This window comes from Ornithorhynchus anatinus, chromosome 11 (assembly GCF_004115215.2).
Source record: "Ornithorhynchus anatinus isolate Pmale09 chromosome 11, mOrnAna1.pri.v4, whole genome shotgun sequence".
NCBI classification, from domain to species: domain Eukaryota; kingdom Metazoa; phylum Chordata; class Mammalia; order Monotremata; family Ornithorhynchidae; genus Ornithorhynchus; species Ornithorhynchus anatinus.
In genome coordinates, this window is record NC_041738.1 from 3,213,326 (window position 1) to 3,234,154 (window position 20,829).

Sequence of the window (20,829 nt, forward strand, 5' to 3'; positions counted from 1 at the left end):
TGTTACCGTGATTATTATTACTGTGTGCAAAATACAAAATGTTAAGCACTTGGGAGAGTACGATAGAAGGAAAAGACAGGATCCCTGCCGTCAAGGAGCTTACGGTCTAGCAGAGGAGACAGACATTAAAATGATGAACGGAGCTCACTTCCCTGCTGAGGCGAGAAAGGACCACGGAGGAGGCTGTGGGCTATCAAACACCAGCTCCTCGGCAATCCGCTCCCTGAAAGTCCTCAGCCACATCAGTTTCCAGCCCTCCTGTGGGATCCGCACCCAAGATGACGCCCTTCTACTCACTCAATTGATAAATATTTTTAAATTTGTTCTGCTGAGGCGAGAAAGGACCAGGGAGGAGGCTGTGGGCTGTCCAACACCAGCTCCTCGGCAATCCGCTCCCTGAAAGTCCTCAGCCACATCAGTTTCCAGTCCTCCTGTGGGATCCGCACCCAAGACGACGCCCTTCTACTCACTCAATCGATAAATATTTTTTAATTTGTCCTTCCCATTGGATTGTAGGCTTCTTGAAGGCAGGGAATGTTGTCTTGATTCTGGTGTACTTTCTCAAGAATTTAGCACAGTGCTTTGAGCTTAGGAGAGTCCCAAAATACCACCAGTAGAGTGGAAAGTGTGTGTGCGTGTACGTGTGTGTGGGTGTGGGTGTTTGAGCACTGGGGGAGGGGTGGAATTAGGGGAAGAAGGTAGGACTTTGCTTCCTGTTCAACCCTTAGAACAGTGCTTGGCATATAGTAAGTGCTGAACAAATGCCTTTATCATCATCATCATCATTATTATTATTAATGTTATTATTAATAGGGCCATTCTGATACTTCAGATTTCTCAGTACCGAGAGCTTCTCTACCATTACCCCTCTTAATCAATTACCCTCTTCACCCACCATGACCTTAGCTTGTGTTCTCTATTCTAGCCAGGAAAATCTAAATAAAATTCACAGCCCACCAGTCTCCCACCTTCAAATGTCTGTAAGTGTTATTTCCCCACTCTGAGGTGCGGCTCCCCATCCTCCTCAACAAAACCCATCTTTCCACTCTGTCCTCACATGATCCTACTAAGGTTTCCCAGCCCAGAGAGCAACCCTCCAAGAAGGCAAAGTCCTGAGCTCACAAACCGTAGAACTCACTTTTCCAGATACGCGGGGCCAGGTATTTTGCTGGGTAGAGCTTTACTTCACAGTTGTTAAATAGGTATGACCTGCAGCGTGGTTTAGTGGATAGAGCACGGTCCCGGGAGTCAGAAGGTCATGGGTTCTAATCCCGGCTCTGCCACTCATCTGCTGTGTGACCTTGGGTAAGACATTTCACTTCTTTGGGCCTCAGTTCCCTCGCCTGTAAAATGGGGATTGAAACTGTGAGCCCCACGTAGGACAGGGATGGAGTCCGACCCGATTTGCTTGTATCCATTCAGCATTTAGCACGGTGCCTGGCACGTAGTAAGAGCTTAACAAATATGATAATAATAATAATTACAAAAGACTGAAAGCTCCCTGAGGGCAGGGACTATGTCTTCTTCTAGGGCAATTCCTCAAAGCACCTAGTAGGTCACAATGAAGCTCTGTGTGAAATGAGGACTTGGTATATTGACTGGCTGAATTACCACAGTCTCCACGAGGCTTCGTGCAATTCCCATCAGAACTTTGTCGATTTTCCTGGCCCACAGAGCCTGAGGGGGCAACTAAACCTCCTCTGAGAGTGTCCATAAGCGCTGCAATTCAGAATCTTCTCATGTCCCTTGGAACTCAATTAAAAACTTGTGATTCTAGTGAGTCTCTTAGAGACCACTTGTCTGGGTAATGACAGAGCTGGGGAAAGTTTCATCGGGTTTAGATCCCAGTAGGTCACTCTGCCAAGGGAATCTCAATTTTCTCCCACAGTCCCACCGATTTCACTTTAACCCTTTTTCATTCATGTGCTTTCAGATGAATGACTATCAACCCCATTGATTTCAGAGCTACTGTGCCAGTACAGCCAGTTTTCAGTTCTCCTATAACGTGGGTTTATGTGGGCAGACGAGATCACTATTCCAGAAGATTAAGGAAATTAAGGGAACATTTCATCCTCGGATTGGCTTTGTCAAAAACAAAGATGGACTGATGATAAATGATACCAGTGAAATCAGAGATGAAAAGAAGACACACAGGAATTATACCAGAAAGATAACAATACACAGCAAGTATTTGAAGAAGCTCCTTTCGAATTAGAGCCGCTCATCATAGAAATTGAAGTTAGATCAGCTTTACACTGTCTGACCAAAAATAAGGCACTTGGCTTTGATGGACTTCCTATTGAGGTGTTTCAGGAACCCGGAGAGGAATCGGTTAAAGTCCTTACCAAATTATGTCAACAGGTATGGCTAATCACTCACTGGCCATCTGATAGGAAGAGATCAGTTTATGTTCCACTACTGAAGAAAGGCGATACAACTAAATGCGACAATTATCGGACGGTTTCCTTGATCTCACACGCCAGCAAGTTACTGCTAAAAGTTAATCGAATGGAGACCCCCATGGAACGCTAGTTGCCCGATGTTCAAGCGGGATTCCGGAAAGGACGAGGGATGCGAGATATTATTGCTGATGTCCGTTGGATGATTGAAAGGACAAGAGAATATCAAAAGGAAGTCAGCGTGTGCTTTACTGATTATAGTAAGGTCTTTGACTGCGTGGTTCAGGAGAAACTCTGGAGCACATTAAGGAAAATGGGCATGCCGGACCATTTAATTGCATTAATAAGGAACCTGTATGAAAAACAAGAGGCTACAATAAGAACAGAATATGGAGAAACAGATTGGTTTCCCATTAGTAAGGGGGTGAGACAAGGATGTATCTTATCGCCTTATCTAATGTTGGTATTTGTTGGTATTTGTTTAGCACTTACTATGTGCAGAGCACTGTTCTAAGCGCTGGGGTAAACACAGGGGAATCAGGTTGTCCCACGTGGGGCTCACAGTCTTAATCCCCATTTTACAGATGAGGGAACTGAGGCACAGAGAAGTTAAGTGACTTGCCCACAGTCACACAGCTGACAAGTGGCGGAGCTGGGATTCGAACTCATGAGCCCTGACTCCAAAGCCCGTGCTCTTTCCACTGCGCCACGCTGTTATCTGTTCATCCTTTACACCGTGTACCTAATGAGAGAAGCCGGATTGGATGAAGACGAAATGGGAGTAAAGATTGGAGGAAGGAATGTAAATAATCTTCGTTTTGCTGATGATCCAACCCTACTAGCCCAAAGTGAAGAAGACTTGAAGGGCTTATTATTAAAAGTTAAGGAACAGAGCAAAACGACGGGCCTGTATTTGAATGCCAAGAAAACAAAGATCATGACAACTGGAAATTTTAACACGTTTGTAGTGGACGGAGAGAAGATTGAAATAGTTGACAATTTTTCTTTCCTGGGATCGATAATCAATAATAAAGGAACTAGTAGCCAAGCAATACCCCGAAGATTATTTTTAAGAAGACTTGCTAAAAAGTAAAAGAGCCTGGAAAAAGTCATGAAATGTGCCGATGTAACAACTGGCCCCAAAATGCAAATTGTCTACTCTATCACCATAGAGTGATAATGGCTGATCCGAAAGCTGAACAGTGAAAAAACAGGATAGAAAGAGCGTCGATACTTTTGAAATGTGGTGTTGGAGAAGACTTTTGAAATGCCATGGACTGCCCGAAAAACCTACAGGTGGATTTTGGAGCAAATTAAACCAAAGTGGTCTTTGGAAGGCCAAATGACTCGACTTACTTTAGCATATTTTGGACATATAATCAGGAGGACTAATTCTCTGGAGAAGACACTAATGCTAGGAAAAGTCCAGGGAAAACGTGGAAGAGACAGACTAGCAGCTAGTTGGATAGAGACTATAACAACGTTAACAGAAGAAACATTGGAAAGGTTGTGGATTATGGCAGGGGAAAGGACAGCATATCCCTGGAGTCGCTATGAATCGGAAATGACTCGATGGTACATAATAATAATAATAATGATGATGAATTCTTGCAAAACCCAAGATAAGAAAAATTCACACTGTGGTATTTTCCATGCACACTACCATGTGTATACACACATGACCCACGTACATGCACCCGTGCTCCATGCTCCCACACGCATGAGCATAAACTATTTCTCAGATGCCACATCGTGTCATATCAAAGCTGGAACCTCGATTTGTTGGACAAAGGTTTCCTAATTCCCCCGGAACATCTTGGTCAAAATGCATAGTGAAAGCACAAAATGGGGCAGAGCTGAATGAAGTTGGAGCTTGACGAACAGTCAGAAGACAGAAGATGTTGTCCCTGCCCTCAAGGAGCTTACCATCTATCATGGGTCACAAGCATAGGGAAATAGAGAACGTGAGGCCACCCCGGTCATTATGTGGCAGGAATGTGCCTTTATTATTTTTGAATCTCCGCTGTTACCAGTTATTGCATCAATTCTAACCATGGCCACCGTCTTGCTTGCTGATTTTTCTCCAGCTTAGACAAAAGCTGGTGAATGGAATGAGCTCCGCTGTGACTCTCACCTTACTTTTAGTGGGGAGAATTAATTACTTCCCGCCCAACCTACTGGGCACTGACGAATGACTCTGGGCTGGTCTCTTCATCCCTGCGTGATCTTGAAACCCAGCACTGGGTGCTCCCAATGGGACAGGGTTGAGATGGAGCAGAGAGAAGCAATCCTCCTCCTCCAACGCTCTTGAGCGTGACTTTCCCTTCAGTGCATGGGCTTGGGAGTCAGAAGGACCTGGGTTCTAATCTTGGCTCCACCATTTGTCTGCTAGGTGACCCTGACCAAGTCAGGTAACTTCTCTGGGCCTCATTTACCTCAACGGGGTTTAAGACCGTGAACCCCAGGTGGGACAGGGACTGTGTCCAACCCTATTTGCTTGCGTCCACCCCGGTGCTTAGTACAATTCCTGGCACACAGTAAGCACTTGACAAATACCAAAATTGTTATTATTATTATTACGAGGTCTCCACCAGCTTGGTTGCCTCAGTACAGAGTCGTTACGTTAAGGGTGAGGAGACCAGGACATTGCCATGGAGTTTCGTCCAAGGATACGTGGGCATGATGAGAAGGACCCTCTTGAGCAAAGCCAGTCATGACCGCCCCTTGGTCCATCCAGCCCAGGATTCCATTTCTGACACGGACTCCAGAATACTTGGAAAAACTGGGTCTGCCCTGTAAGACCTACCTCTTGTGGATTAATGTCCCTCTCACCCCCAGTTAGAGTGGAAGCTTCTTGTGGGCCAGATCATGCCTTGAGCCTCTAATGGTCTTTCCCCAGTCTAATGGTCTTTTCAAGCGGAGAGAGGGGGCGGAATTGGGTTCGTCAGATTCCTCTTTCGCGTTCCCGGCCGCCCAGCTTAAGCCGCAACGGTGAATTCCAGCCAAAACTCATGTCTTGCTTCACGGCGATGTCCTTCCCCGGCTGGGGTGCGTAACCTTTCCCCTCCCCACAACTACCCTGTGGGTGTGGGTTTAGGCCCCCAGACCTTCAAGAGTGTAAACTCAGTGTGGGCAGGGAATGTGTCTGTTAGACTGTTATGCGGTACTCTCCCAAGCGCTTAGTACACTGGTCCGTACAGGTAAGCCTTCAATAAATTCGATTGCCTGACTGTCTGACCTTGTCAAGCTGCCCCTTGGAAACAGAGGGGCCCCCGGGCCACTCCCCACCCCTCCCCACAGCCTGCTGAAAATACATCGCAAATGAGAGGGCAGTTTAAAGCCACGGGACCCTCCCTCTAATTTTGCGGCTCGCATCCAGCCGGTTATTTACAGGCCCCTCGGCTCCCGGGCGGGACAGACGGTTCCAGGGTGGGCTCCAGCTCCGCAGACCCTCCGGTCCGACCCCAGCTCCGGCCTCCTTGCCCGCCAGCCCCAGCCGGCGCCATGTCCCTGGCCCGCACCGCCGCCGAGTCCATGCTCTCGGACGCCCTGCTGCCTGACCGCAGGGGCCCCCGGCTGAAAGGCCTGCACCTGGAGTTACCCATGGACCGGATGGTCAAGTTCGTGGCCGTGGGGGTCCCGCTCCTTATGCTGTCCCTGGCTTTTGCCCAGGAGCTCTCTGCCGGTGAGTCCCCGGACTTCCGTGAATCATGTTGGAAGGAGGGGTGGGGGCGGGAGGGTCCCCCGCCCCCCAAGGTCATCGGTGGGCTCCTGGGGCTGGGCTGAGTCAGGCTTTTCTGGGAATCTGGGTCTCTGCCCTCCGGCCCCTCAGCACCCCCAGCCCTTCTGCCCGTCCCCAGCCTAGTTTCTCTCCTGATTCTAAGCCTAGCTTCGTTGATAGGCAGGGGGACCGCCTGCCCGATTCCGAACCTCAGTTTAGCCGTCTATGAAACAGAGAGAGTGGAGAAAGGACCGGGGAAGCAGCAGCCAAAGATGTAGGGGGTGGAGGGGTGGAAGAGATGGCAAGACCTGTCGCTCCCACCCCCGCCTCATTTCAGGGTCTCAGATCAACTGCTTCTCGCCGGGGAATTTCAGCGTGCGGCAGGCCAGCTACGTGGACGGCGCCTGCTGGGATTCCTTGGTTCACCACGAGTGGGATGCAGCCGGAAACCACAAGACGAAGTCGCTCTGGGCGCACAAGGTAATAATGATGATGATGATGATGATGATAATAATGGTATTTTGGTAAGTGCTTACTATGTGCCAGGCACTTTTACAAAGCGCTGGGGTGGATACAAGCAAATCGGGTCGGACACAGTCCCTGTCCCACGTGGGGTTCACAGTCTCAAATCTCATTTAACAGATGAGGTAGAGAAGAGAAATGACTTGCTCAAGGTCACATGGCAGACGAGTGGCGGAGCGGGGATTAGAATCCGTGACCTTCTGACTCCCGGGCTCGTGCTCCGTCTAGAGAATTGGTGTGGCCTACTGGATAGAGCACGGGCCCGGGAGTCAGAAGGACCTGGGTTCTAATTCCGACTCCACCGCTTTTCTGCCGTGTGACCTTGGGCAAGTCGCTTCACTTCTCTGGGCCTCAGTTGCCTCATCTGGAAAATGGGGATTAAGACTGTGAGCCCCATTCGGGACATGGTCTGTGTCCAACCTGATCACCTTCTATCTACCCCAGCGTTTAGAACGGTGTTTGGCATATAGTAAACGCTTAACAAATACCATAATTATTAGCCACTCCGCCATGCTACGTCACGATATCGGGAAGAGGAGGGAGGGAAGCTTGGGCTGGGCAGATCTGGGAGGGGATGGGGTCCGAGCCTGGGAACCCCGGGCTCCTGACCACCCCGTTACAAGCTCCACCTGTCCCGGCCGGTCCCCTCGGGGTCACCCCAGCTCCGCCAACTGTGCTCCTCCTCTCCCCCGCTGAAGGGGACTATTCATTCATTCCGTCGTATTTACTGAGAGTTTATTGTGGGCAGAGCACTGTGCCGAGTGGTTGGGAGAGTACAGTCTAACAATGAACAGACACATTCTCTGCCCACAGTGAGGCCACCCACAGGACTGGAAAAGCCTGTCTGGGCAGCGGGCACCCCGACTTGGGAGGGAGGGTCCTCCCCACTTCCTCCACCGTCCCCCACCCCAGCAATGCCCCACCCTCTTCTACAAGCCTCTCCCCTTTCACCGCAGCTCCTCCTCATTCCCATACCCCACCCCCCAGTCCTCTCCATCATCATCCTCATCATCATCATCAAAATAACTGTGGCATTGGTTAAGTGCTTACTATGTGCCAGGCACCGTACTAAGCACTGGGGTGGTTACAAGCAAATTTGGTTTGGACACAGTCCCTGTCCCACGTGGGGCTCCCAGTCTCAATCCCCATTCTAAAGATGAGGGAACTGAGGCCCAGAGAAGTGAAGTGACTTGCCCAAGGTCACACAACAGACAAGTGGCGCCATGTCCCGCCCCCAGGCCGCGCCTCCCCAAACCCTTTTATTCAGTCAGTCATATTTATTGAATGTTTACTGTGTGCGGGGAACTGTACTAAGTGCTCGGGAGAGTTTAATATAACAATAAACAGATACATTCCTGCTCACATCGACCTTGCAGTCTAGAGGGCGAGACAGACGGTAATATAAGTAAATAAAATTACAGATATGGACATAAGTGCTGTGGGGCTGGGAGGGGGGAATGAGTAAAGGGAGGATGCCAGGGCGACGTAGAAGGGAGTGGGAGAAGAAGAAAGGAAGGCTTGATCAGGGAAGGCCTCTTGGAGGAGGTGGCTAGGAAAGGGGGGAAAGTCAGCATAGCTCAGTGGAAAAGAGCCTGGGCTTCGGAGTCAGAGGTCATGAGTTCGACTCCCGGATCTGCCACTTGTCAGCTGTGTGACTGTGGGCAAGTCACTTAACTTCTCTGTGCCTCAGTTCCCTCATCTGTAAAATGGGGATTAACTGTGAGCCTCACGGGGGACAACCTGATTACCCTGTATCTCCCCCAGCGCTTAGAACAGTGCTCGGCACATAGTAAGCGCTTAACAAATACCAACATTATTAGATATGAGGAGGGCCAGAGGAAGGACATGGGTGAGGGGTCGGCGGCAAAAGAAGCGTGGCTCAGTGGAAAGAGCACGGGCTTTGGAGTCAGGGCTCATGAGTTCGAATCTCAGCTCTGCCACTTATCGGCTGTGTGACTGTGGGCAAGTCACTTAACTTCTCTGTGCCTCAGTTCCCTCATCTGTAAAATGGGGATTACGACTGTGAGCCCCACGTGGGACAACCTGATTCCCCTATGTCTACCCCAGCGCTTAGAACAGTGCTCGGCACATAGTAAGCGCTTAACAAATACCAACATTAAAAGAGGGGAGGTCAGGGTACAGAGAGAAGATTAGAAGGTTTAGAGGAACCGCCGGGACCCGCTCTGTTCTATGCCCTGCTTCGTCCAGTGTCCCATCTCCTAGGCCCCCTCCCCAGATTCCGCTAAACCCAACCCCAGGCCTACCCCCCCACCCTACCTCTCCGCCCTCCTCCAGGCTTTCCCATACTCTCTCCTGGCCCTGGCCCTGGTGATGTACCTGCCCAGCCTGCTCTGGAGGTTCGCGGCCGCCCCGGCCCTCAGCTCCGACCTCCTGTTCATCATCAGCGAGCTGGACAAGTCCTACAACCGCTCCATCCGCCTGGTGCAGCACTTGGTCAAGATCCGCCAGAAGAGCCCCGACCCCTACGCCTTCTGGGACGAGCTGGACAGGTGAGCGCTCGCCCCCTGCCGCGTCCAGATCAAAGGAAAATGGTGGGGGGGGTCTCTGCCCTGTATCCTGAATCACAATTTCCCTGGCATCTTTCATCTCCACTACTAGGTCATCTGTTAAGTGCTTACTATGTGCCGGGCACTGTTCTAAGTGCTGGGGTGGATACAAGCTAATCGAGTTGGACACAGTCCCCGTCCCACAGTCGCAATCCCCATTTTGCAGTTGAGGTAGCTGAGGCCCAGAGAAGTGAAGTGATTTGCCTAGGGTCACACAGCAGACAAGTGGCAAAGCCGGGATTAGAACCCATGACTTTCTGACTCCCGGGCCTGTGCTCTATCCACCATGCCAAGTTGCTTCTCTAGCCCCTCGGGGGGTGACCGCTGGCCTGGAAAGACCGGCCCATTGCCTTGATGCCCCGGGCGGGGGGGGTCCAAGCAGGCCCAGCTTATGCCAGATGTGGGGAGGGGGCCGGGGCGAGGCACAGACGCCCCCGATGTACCTGTTTCAACTCAGATGTCCACAGCACAAGCCCCTTCAGACCTGGTGAGAGGGGAGATTCTGAAGACAGGTGCTCAGACGGTGGTATCTCGTGAGCTCAGGGGAAGCACCACGACCTAGTGGCTAGAGCCCGGGTCTGGGAGTCAAAAAGACTTGAGTTCTAATCCTGTCTCTGCCGCCAGTCCGCTGAGTGGCCTTGGGCGGGTCGCTTGTCTTCTCTGGCCTTCAGTTACCTCATCTCTAAAATGGGGATTGAGATCGTGAGCCCCGTGTGGGAAAGGGACTGCGTCCATCCGTGAACGAATCTTGTATCTACCCCAGGGCTTAGAACGGGGCCTGGCACATAGTAAGCGCTTAACAAGAATCATTACTATTCTAAATTATTACTGACTGATTGACTGACCGACCGACTGAGACCACGGAGTGACCCTCACCCTCCCTAACCCCCCCAAACCTCCCCCCACCGCCCAAGAGGAGCAGTGGTTTCTCGGGGAGGGGTCGGTGGGCAGCTCTGAGGGTCCGCTCTCCCCGCAGGGCTCGCCGAGAGCGGTACTTTGAGTATCCCCTGCTGGAGAGGTACCTGGCCTGTAAGCAGCGCTCCCACTCCCTGGTGGCCACGTACCTGCTCAGGAACTCCCTGCTGCTGCTCTTCATCGCCGCGGCCTGCCTGTACCTGGCCTCCTTCCACCTGGACATCTTCTTCCAGGAGGGGTTCGCCTGCTCCGTCAAGGAGGGGCTGCTGAGGGACGAGGTCCACGTCCCCGCCTCGATCCCCTGCCGCCTGACCGCCCACTCCGTCTTCCAGGCGGTCAGCGTGTCCCAGGCGGTGGCGTACGCCCTGCTGGCCCCCGCGATCGGGTACAACCTGGCCCGGCTGTGCCGGTGGGACCAGCGCCTCCTGGCCATCTACGAGATGCTCCCGGCCTTTGACCTCCTCAGCAGGAAGATGCTGGGCTGCCCCGTCAACGACCTCAACCTGATCCTCCTCTTCCTCCACGCCAACATCTCCGAGCTCGTCTCCTTCAGCCGGCTGAGCGCCCTCTGCGTGCTCAAGGACGTGGCCCCCCAGAAGCAGCACATCGACACGGTGGTGGACTTCATGACGCTGCTGGCCGGCTTGGAGCCCTCGAAGCCCCGGCGTTCCGCACCAGAGCCGGCCCCGAGGGAAACTGGGGGGCACGTGGTGGAGATGGGGGGTTCAGGTGAGAGCCCGCCGGGCCCCGAGACACCTTTCCTGTGTCCGTTGGATTTCCAGGTCTTGGGGTCAAAGGGCGGGGGGGGGGGGAGGATTATAATAATAACTGAGGTATTTATTAAGCGCTTACTATGTGGCAAGCACTGCTCCACGCGCTGCGGTAGATAATCAGATTGGACCCAGTCCCTGACCCACATAGGGCCTCAGTCTAGATAGGTGGGAGTAGGATTTAATCCCCATTTTACAGATGAGGCGACTGAGACGCAGAGAAGTTAAATGACCCGCCCGAGGTCCACACAGCAGACAAGCGGCAGAGCCGGGATTAGAACCCAGGCCCTCTGGCTCCCGGCCCAGTGCCTTTCCACTAGGCCCCGCTGCTTCTCTCAGGGCTTGGGCAGGAATAATAAGAACTGTGGTATTTGTTAAGCACTTACTCTGTGCCAAGCACTGTGCTGCGAGCTGGAGTAGATACAAGATAATCAGGTCAGACGCAGTCCTTGTCCCACCTGGCACTCACAGTCTAAGTAGGAGGGAGAACAGGTATTGAATCCTCATTTTACAGATGAGAGAAATGAGGCCCCGGGAAGTGAAGTGACTTGTCCAAGGTAATGCAGCAGGTAAATGTTAGAGCCGGGACTAGAACCCAGGACCCTGTTCTTTCCACTAAGCCCTGCTACTTCCTTATAGGACTAAGATGCCCTCAGAGGGATGTTTGGAGAGAATGACGGTGGGCTGTTGAGTCATTAGAGGAGATGGGTCCTACTTGCATCATCTATGTGGTATTTACTGAGTGCCTTTTGAGTGCTGGGAACTGTATTTAATACCCGGGGACGCGCAACAGGATCAATAGCTGTAATAATGCTCTATATTAAGTGCTTTATATGTGCCAAGCACTCTGCTAAGCAATGAAGTATTTGCACGGTAGATTAGATAGAATCTCTGTCCCACTTGGGGCTCATGGACTAAGATGGAGGGAGGACAGATATTTTATCCCTATTTTACAGATGAAGAAACTGAGGTCCAGAGACGTTGAGACTCAAGGTCACAAACAGCAGGCAAGTGGTGGATCCAGGAAGCGAACCCGGCTATCTTCACTCCCAGTCCCACTAGGCCGGGTCACAGTGGCATTTATTGAGCACTTTACTACGAGCAGAGCATTGTAACGAACGCTTGGGAGAGTACGACTGGCACGAGCCTTGCCTTTGGGGAGTTTACGATCTGTTAGGGGAAAAACATTACAATAATTTATATATGGGGGAAGAAGTGGGTATGAATATGAGTATGAATATGAACACACAATCAGTGGCGTTGTCTGGGCACCAACTAAGTGCCTAGCACTGTACTAAGTGCTTGGGGGAGTTCAGTAGAAACCAAATCCACAATCCTGCCCTCGAGGAACTTAGGTTTAGGTTTAGGCTCTCACAAGGCCCTCTCCTGCCTCACTCAGCTCTCAGACATCTGCAAGGCCAGGAAATGTGGAATGATGATAATTCATTCAATTCATTCAGTCGTATTTATTGAAAACTTACTGGGTGCAGAGCACTGTATTAAGCGCTTGGAAGGTACAATTCGGCAACAGATAGAGACAGTCCCAACCCAAAAATGGGCTCATAGTCTAGAAGGGGGATAGACGGACCCCAAAACAGAACAAGTAGAACGGCATCACTACCATCAAAATAGATAAATAGAACCATAGATAAATGCACATCATTAATAAAATAAATGGAGCAATAAATACATACAAATATATACAAGATAATGATAATGATGGTATTTGTTAAGCACTTATTATATGTCAAGCATTGTTCTAAGTGCCAGGTTAGATACGAGCTTATCAGGTTGAACACCTTCCTTGTCCCACACGGGGCTCACGGTCTCAATCCACACTTTACAGATGAGGCCCAGAGAAGTAAAGTGACTTGCCCAAGATCACACAGCAGACAAGAGGTGGAGCTGGGATTAGAACCCAGGTCCTTCTGATACCGCTTCCCTAGGCCCAACCCTGGCTGTCTGAAGGGTCCAAGGGGCCACAGCTTCCTTTCCCAGGTTCGGGAGCCGAGTGTCCTGGCCGGCGGCGCACAGAATAGTCCCAGTTAGCGTCCGCGTGCTGCTGGGTGGACACCTCAAGGACCAGAAGTCTCTGACTCTGAACACGCTCTCTCTCTCGCTCTCTCTGTGTCTCTCTATCTCTCTCTGTCTCTCCCCCACCCAGATGGAGGCCTGTAGCCCATGCCTGCTGAGCTCTCTCCAGTCTCCCTGCCTTTCCCAGATTCATGCCCCTGGCCATGTTGAGAGCTTTCTGCTGAGGACCGGACATCGGATCGGGACCTAATCTGAAACTCCACAAAATCTGAAGCGGAAGTGAACCTGCATCTGTTCTAAACCCGCGTCAGGATAAACCCGGCTCAGGACTCAGCCACGAGGCGCTGCCCTCTCCCCCGTTCTCTAGCTCTCCCTCCATTCCCCCACACCACCTTCAGGCGATGGGTCCGAGCTAACTGTTTTTTGAAATCTGACTTTCCGGCAAGGTCAAGGGCCTGTTCTCATGCTGTCTCGTTGGCCAGCTCTCGCGGCAGAGGGAGGGAGGGAGGGTACGGCCTGTCGTCTCTTCTCTATGAGGATGGTGGGGAGGCAGCATTCCTTCTGAGGTTGGAACAAGTCGACTGCCAGCTGAGAACTTGAGCGGCAACCTTGCTTCCCCACGATAGGTCGTCATCCGGTAATAATAATAATAACTGAGGTATTTGTTGAGTGCTTATTATGTGCCAGGCACCCTATGAAGTGCTGGAGTGGATACAAGCACATCGGGTTGGACACAGTCCCTGTCCCACGTGGGGTTCACAGTCTCAATCCCCATTTTACAGATAAGGTAACTGAGGCCCAGAGAAGTGAAGTGACACACCCAAGGTCACACAGCAGACAAGTGGCAGAGGCGGGATTAGAGCCTATGACCTCCTGATTCCCAGGCCTGCGGTCTATCCACTACGGCACGCTGCTGAGGGCCTGGGCCGGGAGCCGGAATGGTGTATTATTATTATAATATTTATTGACCACTTACTGTGTGCAAAGCACTGTACTAAGCACTCGGGAGAGTACAATATAACATCTGTATCCCTCCATCCGGGTGATGCAGGGTACCGGGGTGGAAGCGACCGCTGCCAAACTCTGTCTCATTGGGCAAATGCCCCACTGGCTGCCGGGGAGGTTCCAGCCCCTGACTGGGCCGGGAATCCCGAGTTCCCAAGCCCATTGGGAAGAGCAGCCAGGGAAGGCAGAGGAGGGGGACAGGAAGGGAAGAGGGCGGAGAGAGGGAAGGTTTCCGGGGCTTGACCTCCATCTGTCCGTTCACCTCTGGCCGGCAAGGTTCAGGCCGCGACCAACACCACCCGGCTGTGCCTCCGCTACCAGGGACCGCGCTTCTCTCGCAATGAAGGTCGGAGCGAGCGCTCCCTCCCAGCCTGCGCGTGCCTTTGCTCAGCCCTCAGCGCAACGCTGCGGAGAGACACGGGGGACCCACTCAGACCCGCCCCGGGACCGCAGGAGGCTTCCAGCCTACAGTGGGCTGCGGCGGGACAGGAACAGGGAGAGAAATAACGGGTCTGTCCGTCCAAGCAAAAAATCAACGACAACGATCGTCTCCCCAACCGGGATAGAACCCGGGCCTGGGAGTCAGAAGGTGATGGGTTCTGATCCCGACTACGCTACTTGTCTCCTGTGTGGCCACTTCACTTCTCTCTGCCTCAGTTCCCTCATTTGTAAAATAAGGATTGAGATTGTGAGCCCCTATGTGGGACAGGGACTGTGTCCAACCCGATTTGCTCATATCCACTCCTAGGGCTTAGCCCGGTGCCTGGTTCATAGTAAGTGCTTAACAAATACCATAATCACAATAATCATTACTATTATTAATAAGAACAATAATCCCCTTGCCCTCTCCTTCTTCGCCTCCCTGATTTCCTATTACAACCCAGCCCGCACACTTCGCTTCGCTAATGCCAACCTATTTACCGCACCTCCATCTCATCTATCTCATCCCCAATCTCTCGCCTACGTTCTGCCTCTGGCTTGGAACGCCCTCCCTTCTCATATCCAACAGACACTCAGTCATCCCAACTTCCAAGTCTTTGAAGGCACATCTTCTCCATCTTCTCCCTGAGAAAAACCTCCTTTCCTCTTCTCTCATCTCTTCTGGGTCGGCTCTTGGATCTGCTCCCTTTATTCAAGACCAGCCCCCGGCTCTTGCAAGTCTCCAGCACCGGCTCCTTATTCTCAGGCCCTGACCGGTGGGAAGAGGGACTCTTCACCTTGGTCTTTACTAAGCAGACAGTGAAAACCACTGGTCTGCTGCCCAAAGACCAGTCAGCAGCCGCAGCCAGGGAGCACCGGGCTCCAGCCAGCTCTGCCGGGACCACCCGCACTTCCCTGTCCCCCGAGGTGGGCACCGGGCCCCAGTCCAGGGGTCCTCAGGCCCGGCCAGTGCTTGCACCCCAAACTTTTCAGGGGGCACTGCAGCCAAAGCAAACCCCGGGGTCAAAAGCTGGCCGCCCATCTGAAGTTCCTGGGGTCTGTGGAGACCCTCAGCCCCAGGGTGATCGGAAGCGCAGTTGGAGTGAGGCCTCAATGGGAGAAACAGGAGGCCCGGGGCCCAGAGGTGACTTTAACCCCAGTCCAGAAGCCCAGCCTGACCTCTGACCCAGGTCCATTTTTACCACCGCAAACACGGGACAGCTTCCAGAGACCCAGAGAGACCCAGCAAAAAGGGGAGTGGGGTCAGCGGCCAGGCCGGGAGTTGACCCTCTGACGCCGATCAGTCTGTCATCTGCCAGTGCCCTGGCTGCGAGGAACAGGTGGTCAGAGTTCAAGCTGGGAGGAGAAGACATTCTGAGACCAGTCAGTTCAATATCCCCCGTAGCCCCGGCCGTGAGGAAGAAGGGATCAGGGGTCAGGGTGGAGGGCAATTCTGTTGGTTTGGACAATTCATCATCCACCAGCACCCTGGCTGTGAGAAAGATGAGTTCAGAGGTCAGGCTGAGAATTGGAAACCCTCCGAAGCTGGTCAGTCAATCACCTGCTAGTGCCCCAGTTGTGAGGAGGACGGGGTCAGAGGTCAGGCTCGCAGAAGACACTGCGGGGCCGGTCAGTCCACCGCCCTCCAGCCTCCTGGCTGTAGGTAAGCCCGGAGAAAACCCAACATTCGTTACATCCCCCACCCCTCCATCCCTTTGGGCTGGACCAGGTGGTAGACCCTGGGCCTGCCCTCGAGCGCGGGATGGGGAGGCAGAGGGTGCTGGAGAGGGGCAGAGTCCAGGGATGGTGAAACACTGGGCTATCCCTCCAGCCCCAGACACTGCCTGACACCCTCAGAACCATAATCTCGGGGGTACGGGAGTGATGAGGGGGCTGCTGGGCCCGCTAAATCCAGCTCTTCTCTCTCTCCTCCCCCTCACTACCCCGTCCACTCCCACCCCCTGAGTCTCCGGACCGGCTCCCCAACCCCTCCGCTAAAGGGGAACTTCCTGGCTCCCTCTGAGCTGATCCTCACCACCCCCATAGGGCTTAAGCCTCCCCCACTACCAGCCTACTGTCTCCCACCTCCAGCCGGCCGGAGCCCCAACCTGACTCCTACCAAGTTGGGGACCAAGGAAGCTGTGGAGCAGATCTGTCTCGACCACCTGGAGTGTGGTAAGCCACCAGGCTGTTCAAGGATTGAGCCAGTGGGGAGAGGGGTCTCACTGACAAGCAGTGTGGTCTAGCGGGAAAAGCCCAGGCCTGAGAGTCTAATTCTGGCTCTACGGGGTGACCTTGGGCAATTCACTTAAGTTCTCAGGACCGGCCCTCCGTGCGAAGACCTTCAGGCTCCCAATCACAGCGGTGGGCTCGCTCAGTGAAGCCCACCTGCTGCCGACCCCCTGTCTCCACATTCGGGGGCATCACCCATCTCAGGGGTCACTGACTGGAGCCAGGGGTCATCCCTGCCGTGATCTACTGGGGAGCACGGCAGGGTGTCCCCGGGCCGGGATCTGGCCGTGTTTGGAGGTGGGGAGAGGAAGAGAGCAGGGAAGGGAGCAGAATCTGAGGGACGCATAGATGGGGAGGCGGGTCGACTCTGTCCCATTAGGGAGGAAAAAACAGATGAAGTCGGCGAATGGCGGGAAGGACGTGGAGAAAAAGCTTTTAATTCACAAGGCTGAGCCAAGCCAAGTGAACCACATCTGCCAGGGAGATTTTGACTGTTCAATCAGCCAGCCACCCAGCCTCAGATGTGTCAGAGGTTTGTGGGTAAGGGATTGAAAGTGTGTGACTGTGTGGATCTCTGTGTGTTTGTGTGTGTCCCCACAGAGGGCGGGTGGTGTATCTGTTGGGCTTGAGTCCCCTTTTCCCAACCTGAATGCACCCAAAAGGCAAACAGTGAGTGATTGGCATTCACTGAGCACTCACTGTGTGCCGAGCACTGGGCTAAGTGGTTGGGAGAGTACAATACCGAAGAGCTGTTAAACACAACCCTTACCTACAAGGAACTTACAATCAACTACCGGCCCCCACCCATTCCCTTTCCTGGGTGATTCTCTGTCTTCAGAGCCGGTTTCCAGCCTGCCCCCAAGCCCTTGCCAGGACCAAGGCCTGGGTGTGCTGCCAGTCAGGGCCAGAATGAACCCAGACTCAATCGATCAATCAATTGTATTTACTGAGCACTTACTGTGTGCAGAGCACTGTACTAAACGCTTGGGAGAGTGTCATGTAACAATATAATAGAAAAAATTGAACTTACAGTCAAGAGGGGAGACAGACACTAATATACATAACTAAATTATGGATATGCACACAAGAGCTTTGGGGCTGAGCGAGTGGGGGGTGAAGAGCAAGGGTGACACAGAAGGGAGTTGGAGAAAAGGAAATGAGGGCTTAGTCGGGGAAGGCCTCTTGGAGAAGATGTGTCTTCAGAAGGACTTTGAAGAGGGGGAGAGTCATTGTCTGTTGGATATGAAGAGGACCAGGCCAGAGGCAGGACGTGGGCAAGAGGTCGGCAGTGAGATAGACGAGACGGAAGTACGGTGAGTAGGTTGACATAAGAGGAGCGAAGTCTGTGGGTTAGGTTGTAGTAGGAGAGTAGCGAGGTGATGTAGGAGGGGGCAAAATTTTTGAGTGCCTTAAAGCTGATGGTAAAGAGTTTCTGTAGGAAGCAGCGTGGCTTAGTGGGAAAAGCCCGGGCTTGGGAGTCAGAGGTCGTGTGTTCGAATCCCGGCCCTGCCACTTGTCAGCTGTGTGACTGTGGGCAAGTCACTTCACTTCTCTGTGCCTCCGTTCCCTCATCTGTAAAATGGGGATGAAGACTGTGAGCCCCACGTGGGACAACCTGATTACCCTGTATCTAGCCCAGCCCTTAGAACAGTGCTCTGCACATAGTAAACGCTTAACAAGTACCAACATTATTATTAATCCCGGCTCCCCCACTAATCAGCCGTGTGACTTTGGGCAAGTCACTCAACTTCTCTATGCCTCAGTTACCTCACCTGTAAAATGAGGATTAAGTCTGTGAGCTTCAAGTGGGACAACTTGGTGACCTTGTATCTACCCCAGCGCTTAGAAGAGTGCTTGGCACATAGTAAGCGCTTAACAAAGACCGTCATTATTATACGGAGATGGCTTGGGTAACCACTGGAGGTTCTTGAGAAGTGGGGAATCACGGAGTGAATTTTCTTGAAGAAAAACGATCGGCGCTGCAGACTTAAGTATGGACCGGAAGGCCTGCGGGGTTCTTCTGGGTCGGAGGTGAGGGGAAGGGTGGACCTTTGCCTCCATGAGTGGGAATGGGTTTATGCACGTGCACCTGTTTGGGCCCGAAAGACTTCCCTCTCTGGACGGCCCCTGGACCTCAGGCTCACTGGTGGGCAGGGATCCCAGACCGGGTTTGGGCATGTGAGTTTATGGCCTTGCTGGAGGAGTAGCAGGCTGCACACATGGAAAGATCCCAAATGAGGGCTGTCACGTTCTCCAAGACACGGACACAGAGAGACACACAAGCACGCAAATACAGCAGACACACACGCATACGCCTGCCCTCTGTCAGTTCAGCCCACATCCGTGGGCTTGGTGCCTGCAGTCCGGACGGGAACTGCTCTTCCGCTAGAGCCCGTGGAAGCACGTGAAACTGTCTAGAGGTCGTCGTCGCTTTCCGCCTCGCGGCCATCCTATCCAAACCCCTCCCCTCTTTGACCCTAGGCGGTCACCCTGCCCGAGCCCCTTCCCTCTTCCCTCCCCAGGCTGCCTCTTCAGTCCGCACGCCACCAATTGGCACCAGTCCTGGGAGTCGGGCCCCAAGATCAAGGTCATGTTTCTGGCCCGTGTTCCGGTTGGGAATTTCACGCAGGGGCAGCCGTCGTTGGCCTGCCCACCCCGATGGTCAGGAGACCCCAGCCGCGCCTATGACAGCTGCGTGGACAGCCCGGTGACTCCCTCCTTCTTCTCCGACCTTGAGAAACACCAGATTTACCCTGAGTTCGTCATTGAGTACACCGAGGCCAAAAAGCGTGTCATCCTGTGAGCCCGGCATCCCGACTCCTCCCCTCAGTCTCCCCTTCCCTCTCCATCCCGGTCCCGCCAGCACAGCCGGGGAAGACGGGGAGGCCGACCGATTCCTCCGGGCCTGCTGACGTTCGGGGCTCAACTTTGGGCCCGTGGCCGAGGTGGGGGTGGGGATGGTACATCTGTATGACCCCCACCTGGGAGGCTTTGTTTGTACCCTTAGATAACACTCAGACGTGAGGTTGATAGTTGTGCTCAGTGGTAAGCGCCTACTAGATTCCAAGTACTGTGCTAAACACTTGGGTGGAGGCAGGATAATCTGAGCAGGCACAGTCCCTGTCACTCGAGGGAGGGAGAGACAGAGCAGGGATCTCATCCCCATTTTACAGATCAGGAAAGTGAGGCCCAGAGAGGTTTTGCGACTTGCCCAAGGTCACCCAGCAGGCCCGGGGCAGAGGTGGAACTAGAACCTGGGTCCCTCTACTCCCAGCCCGGCACTCTTTCCCCTAGGCCGCGCTGACTACAGGCGGTGGTGTCTGCAGTCGTGGGAAGGGGTTGCCTCGCTGCTCCTGCGAATCTGCTGGCAAGGGGATCTGGGGGACCTTTGGGCTGGGCGGGGGTGATTGCCATCTGGCAGCTGCCAACCAAGCTGTCAGATAATCAGATTAGGGAAATTTCTCGGCAGTTCCTCTTTTTCCAGCAATTTTGCTCAGCTCTCGTCTGCCTAGATACATTCACCTTAACCGTGGATCGTTTATCAGCGGTTGTTCCACTAGAAATTGCCTGGGAGATAATGAGTGCTGGGCACTGATCTGGATGCCTTCTGTCAGCTGGGTCCTGGACTGGGCATCTACTATACGCAGGGCTCTGGACTGGGCACCTACTGTGTGCAGGGCACTGAACTGGGCCCCGGCGTTTCCAATGGCTGAAAATGATTTCTTAACCTACAGTAAAAATAAAATTGCCTGGCTCGCAGACATTTTTCCTCATTCAGTCGTATTTATTGAGCACTTACTGTATGCAAAGCACTGTGCTAAGCGCTTGGGCGAGTACAATATAACCATAAACTGAAACATTCAATCAAGAACATGTCAGACACAGTGAAATCCCTGGGGGCTCAGTGATGCTGTGGGTAAAACGGGAGGTGGGGTTTTCAAACCGTGCAGCTGGAGAAATAGGTCCTTGGAGGGGGGCTGCCCACAGAGAGATAGTAATCCTGTTTGGGGAGGACTGGAGGAGGCATTCCGTCATCAATAGCATTTACTGAGCGCCTTCTGAGGGCGAAGCACTCTACTAAGCGCTGAGGAGAGTCCGACAGAAGATGCGTTTGCCACTCATAAGGTGTTTACTGTTCGGTGGTTCCTCTTTCTGCTTTCGCTTCCCGGAAAGTAGACTTTGCATTCCCTGCTCTAGTGAAAGAAAGTGAGATACAGCTCTCACTGGGTGGGGAGTAATGAGTA

General features: G+C 53.0%; 1 protein-coding gene across 1 annotated transcript; it reads left to right on the forward strand.

The window, feature by feature from the left end:
- The first annotated feature begins 5,903 nt into the window (after positions 1 to 5,903).
- PANX3 (pannexin 3) lies at positions 5,904 to 19,388 on the forward strand. The gene is made up of 6 exons (XM_029075232.1): positions 5,904 to 6,084; positions 6,458 to 6,600; positions 8,938 to 9,152; positions 10,186 to 10,853; positions 16,400 to 16,528; positions 19,108 to 19,388. Exons 1-6 carry the CDS (start codon positions 5,904 to 5,906, stop codon positions 19,386 to 19,388), a joined length of 1,617 nt encoding a protein of 538 aa, XP_028931065.1.
- Positions 19,389 to 20,829: the final 1,441 nt, after the last annotated feature.

What these genes read in the sequence shown, in the direction of transcription:
- PANX3 (XM_029075232.1), top strand. Translation starts at nt 5,904, where the DNA reads ATGTCCCTGGCCCGCACCGCCGCCGAGTCCATGCTCTCGGACGCCCTG. An exon ending in TGCCCAGGAGCTCTCTGCCG is followed by an intron (nt 6,085 to 6,457) that starts GTGAGTCCCCGG and finishes GCCTCATTTCAG; the next exon opens with GGTCTCAGATCAACTGCTTC. An exon ending in TCTCGACCACCTGGAGTGTG is followed by an intron (nt 16,529 to 19,107) that starts GTAAGCCACCAG and finishes TTCCCTCCCCAG; the next exon opens with GCTGCCTCTTCAGTCCGCAC.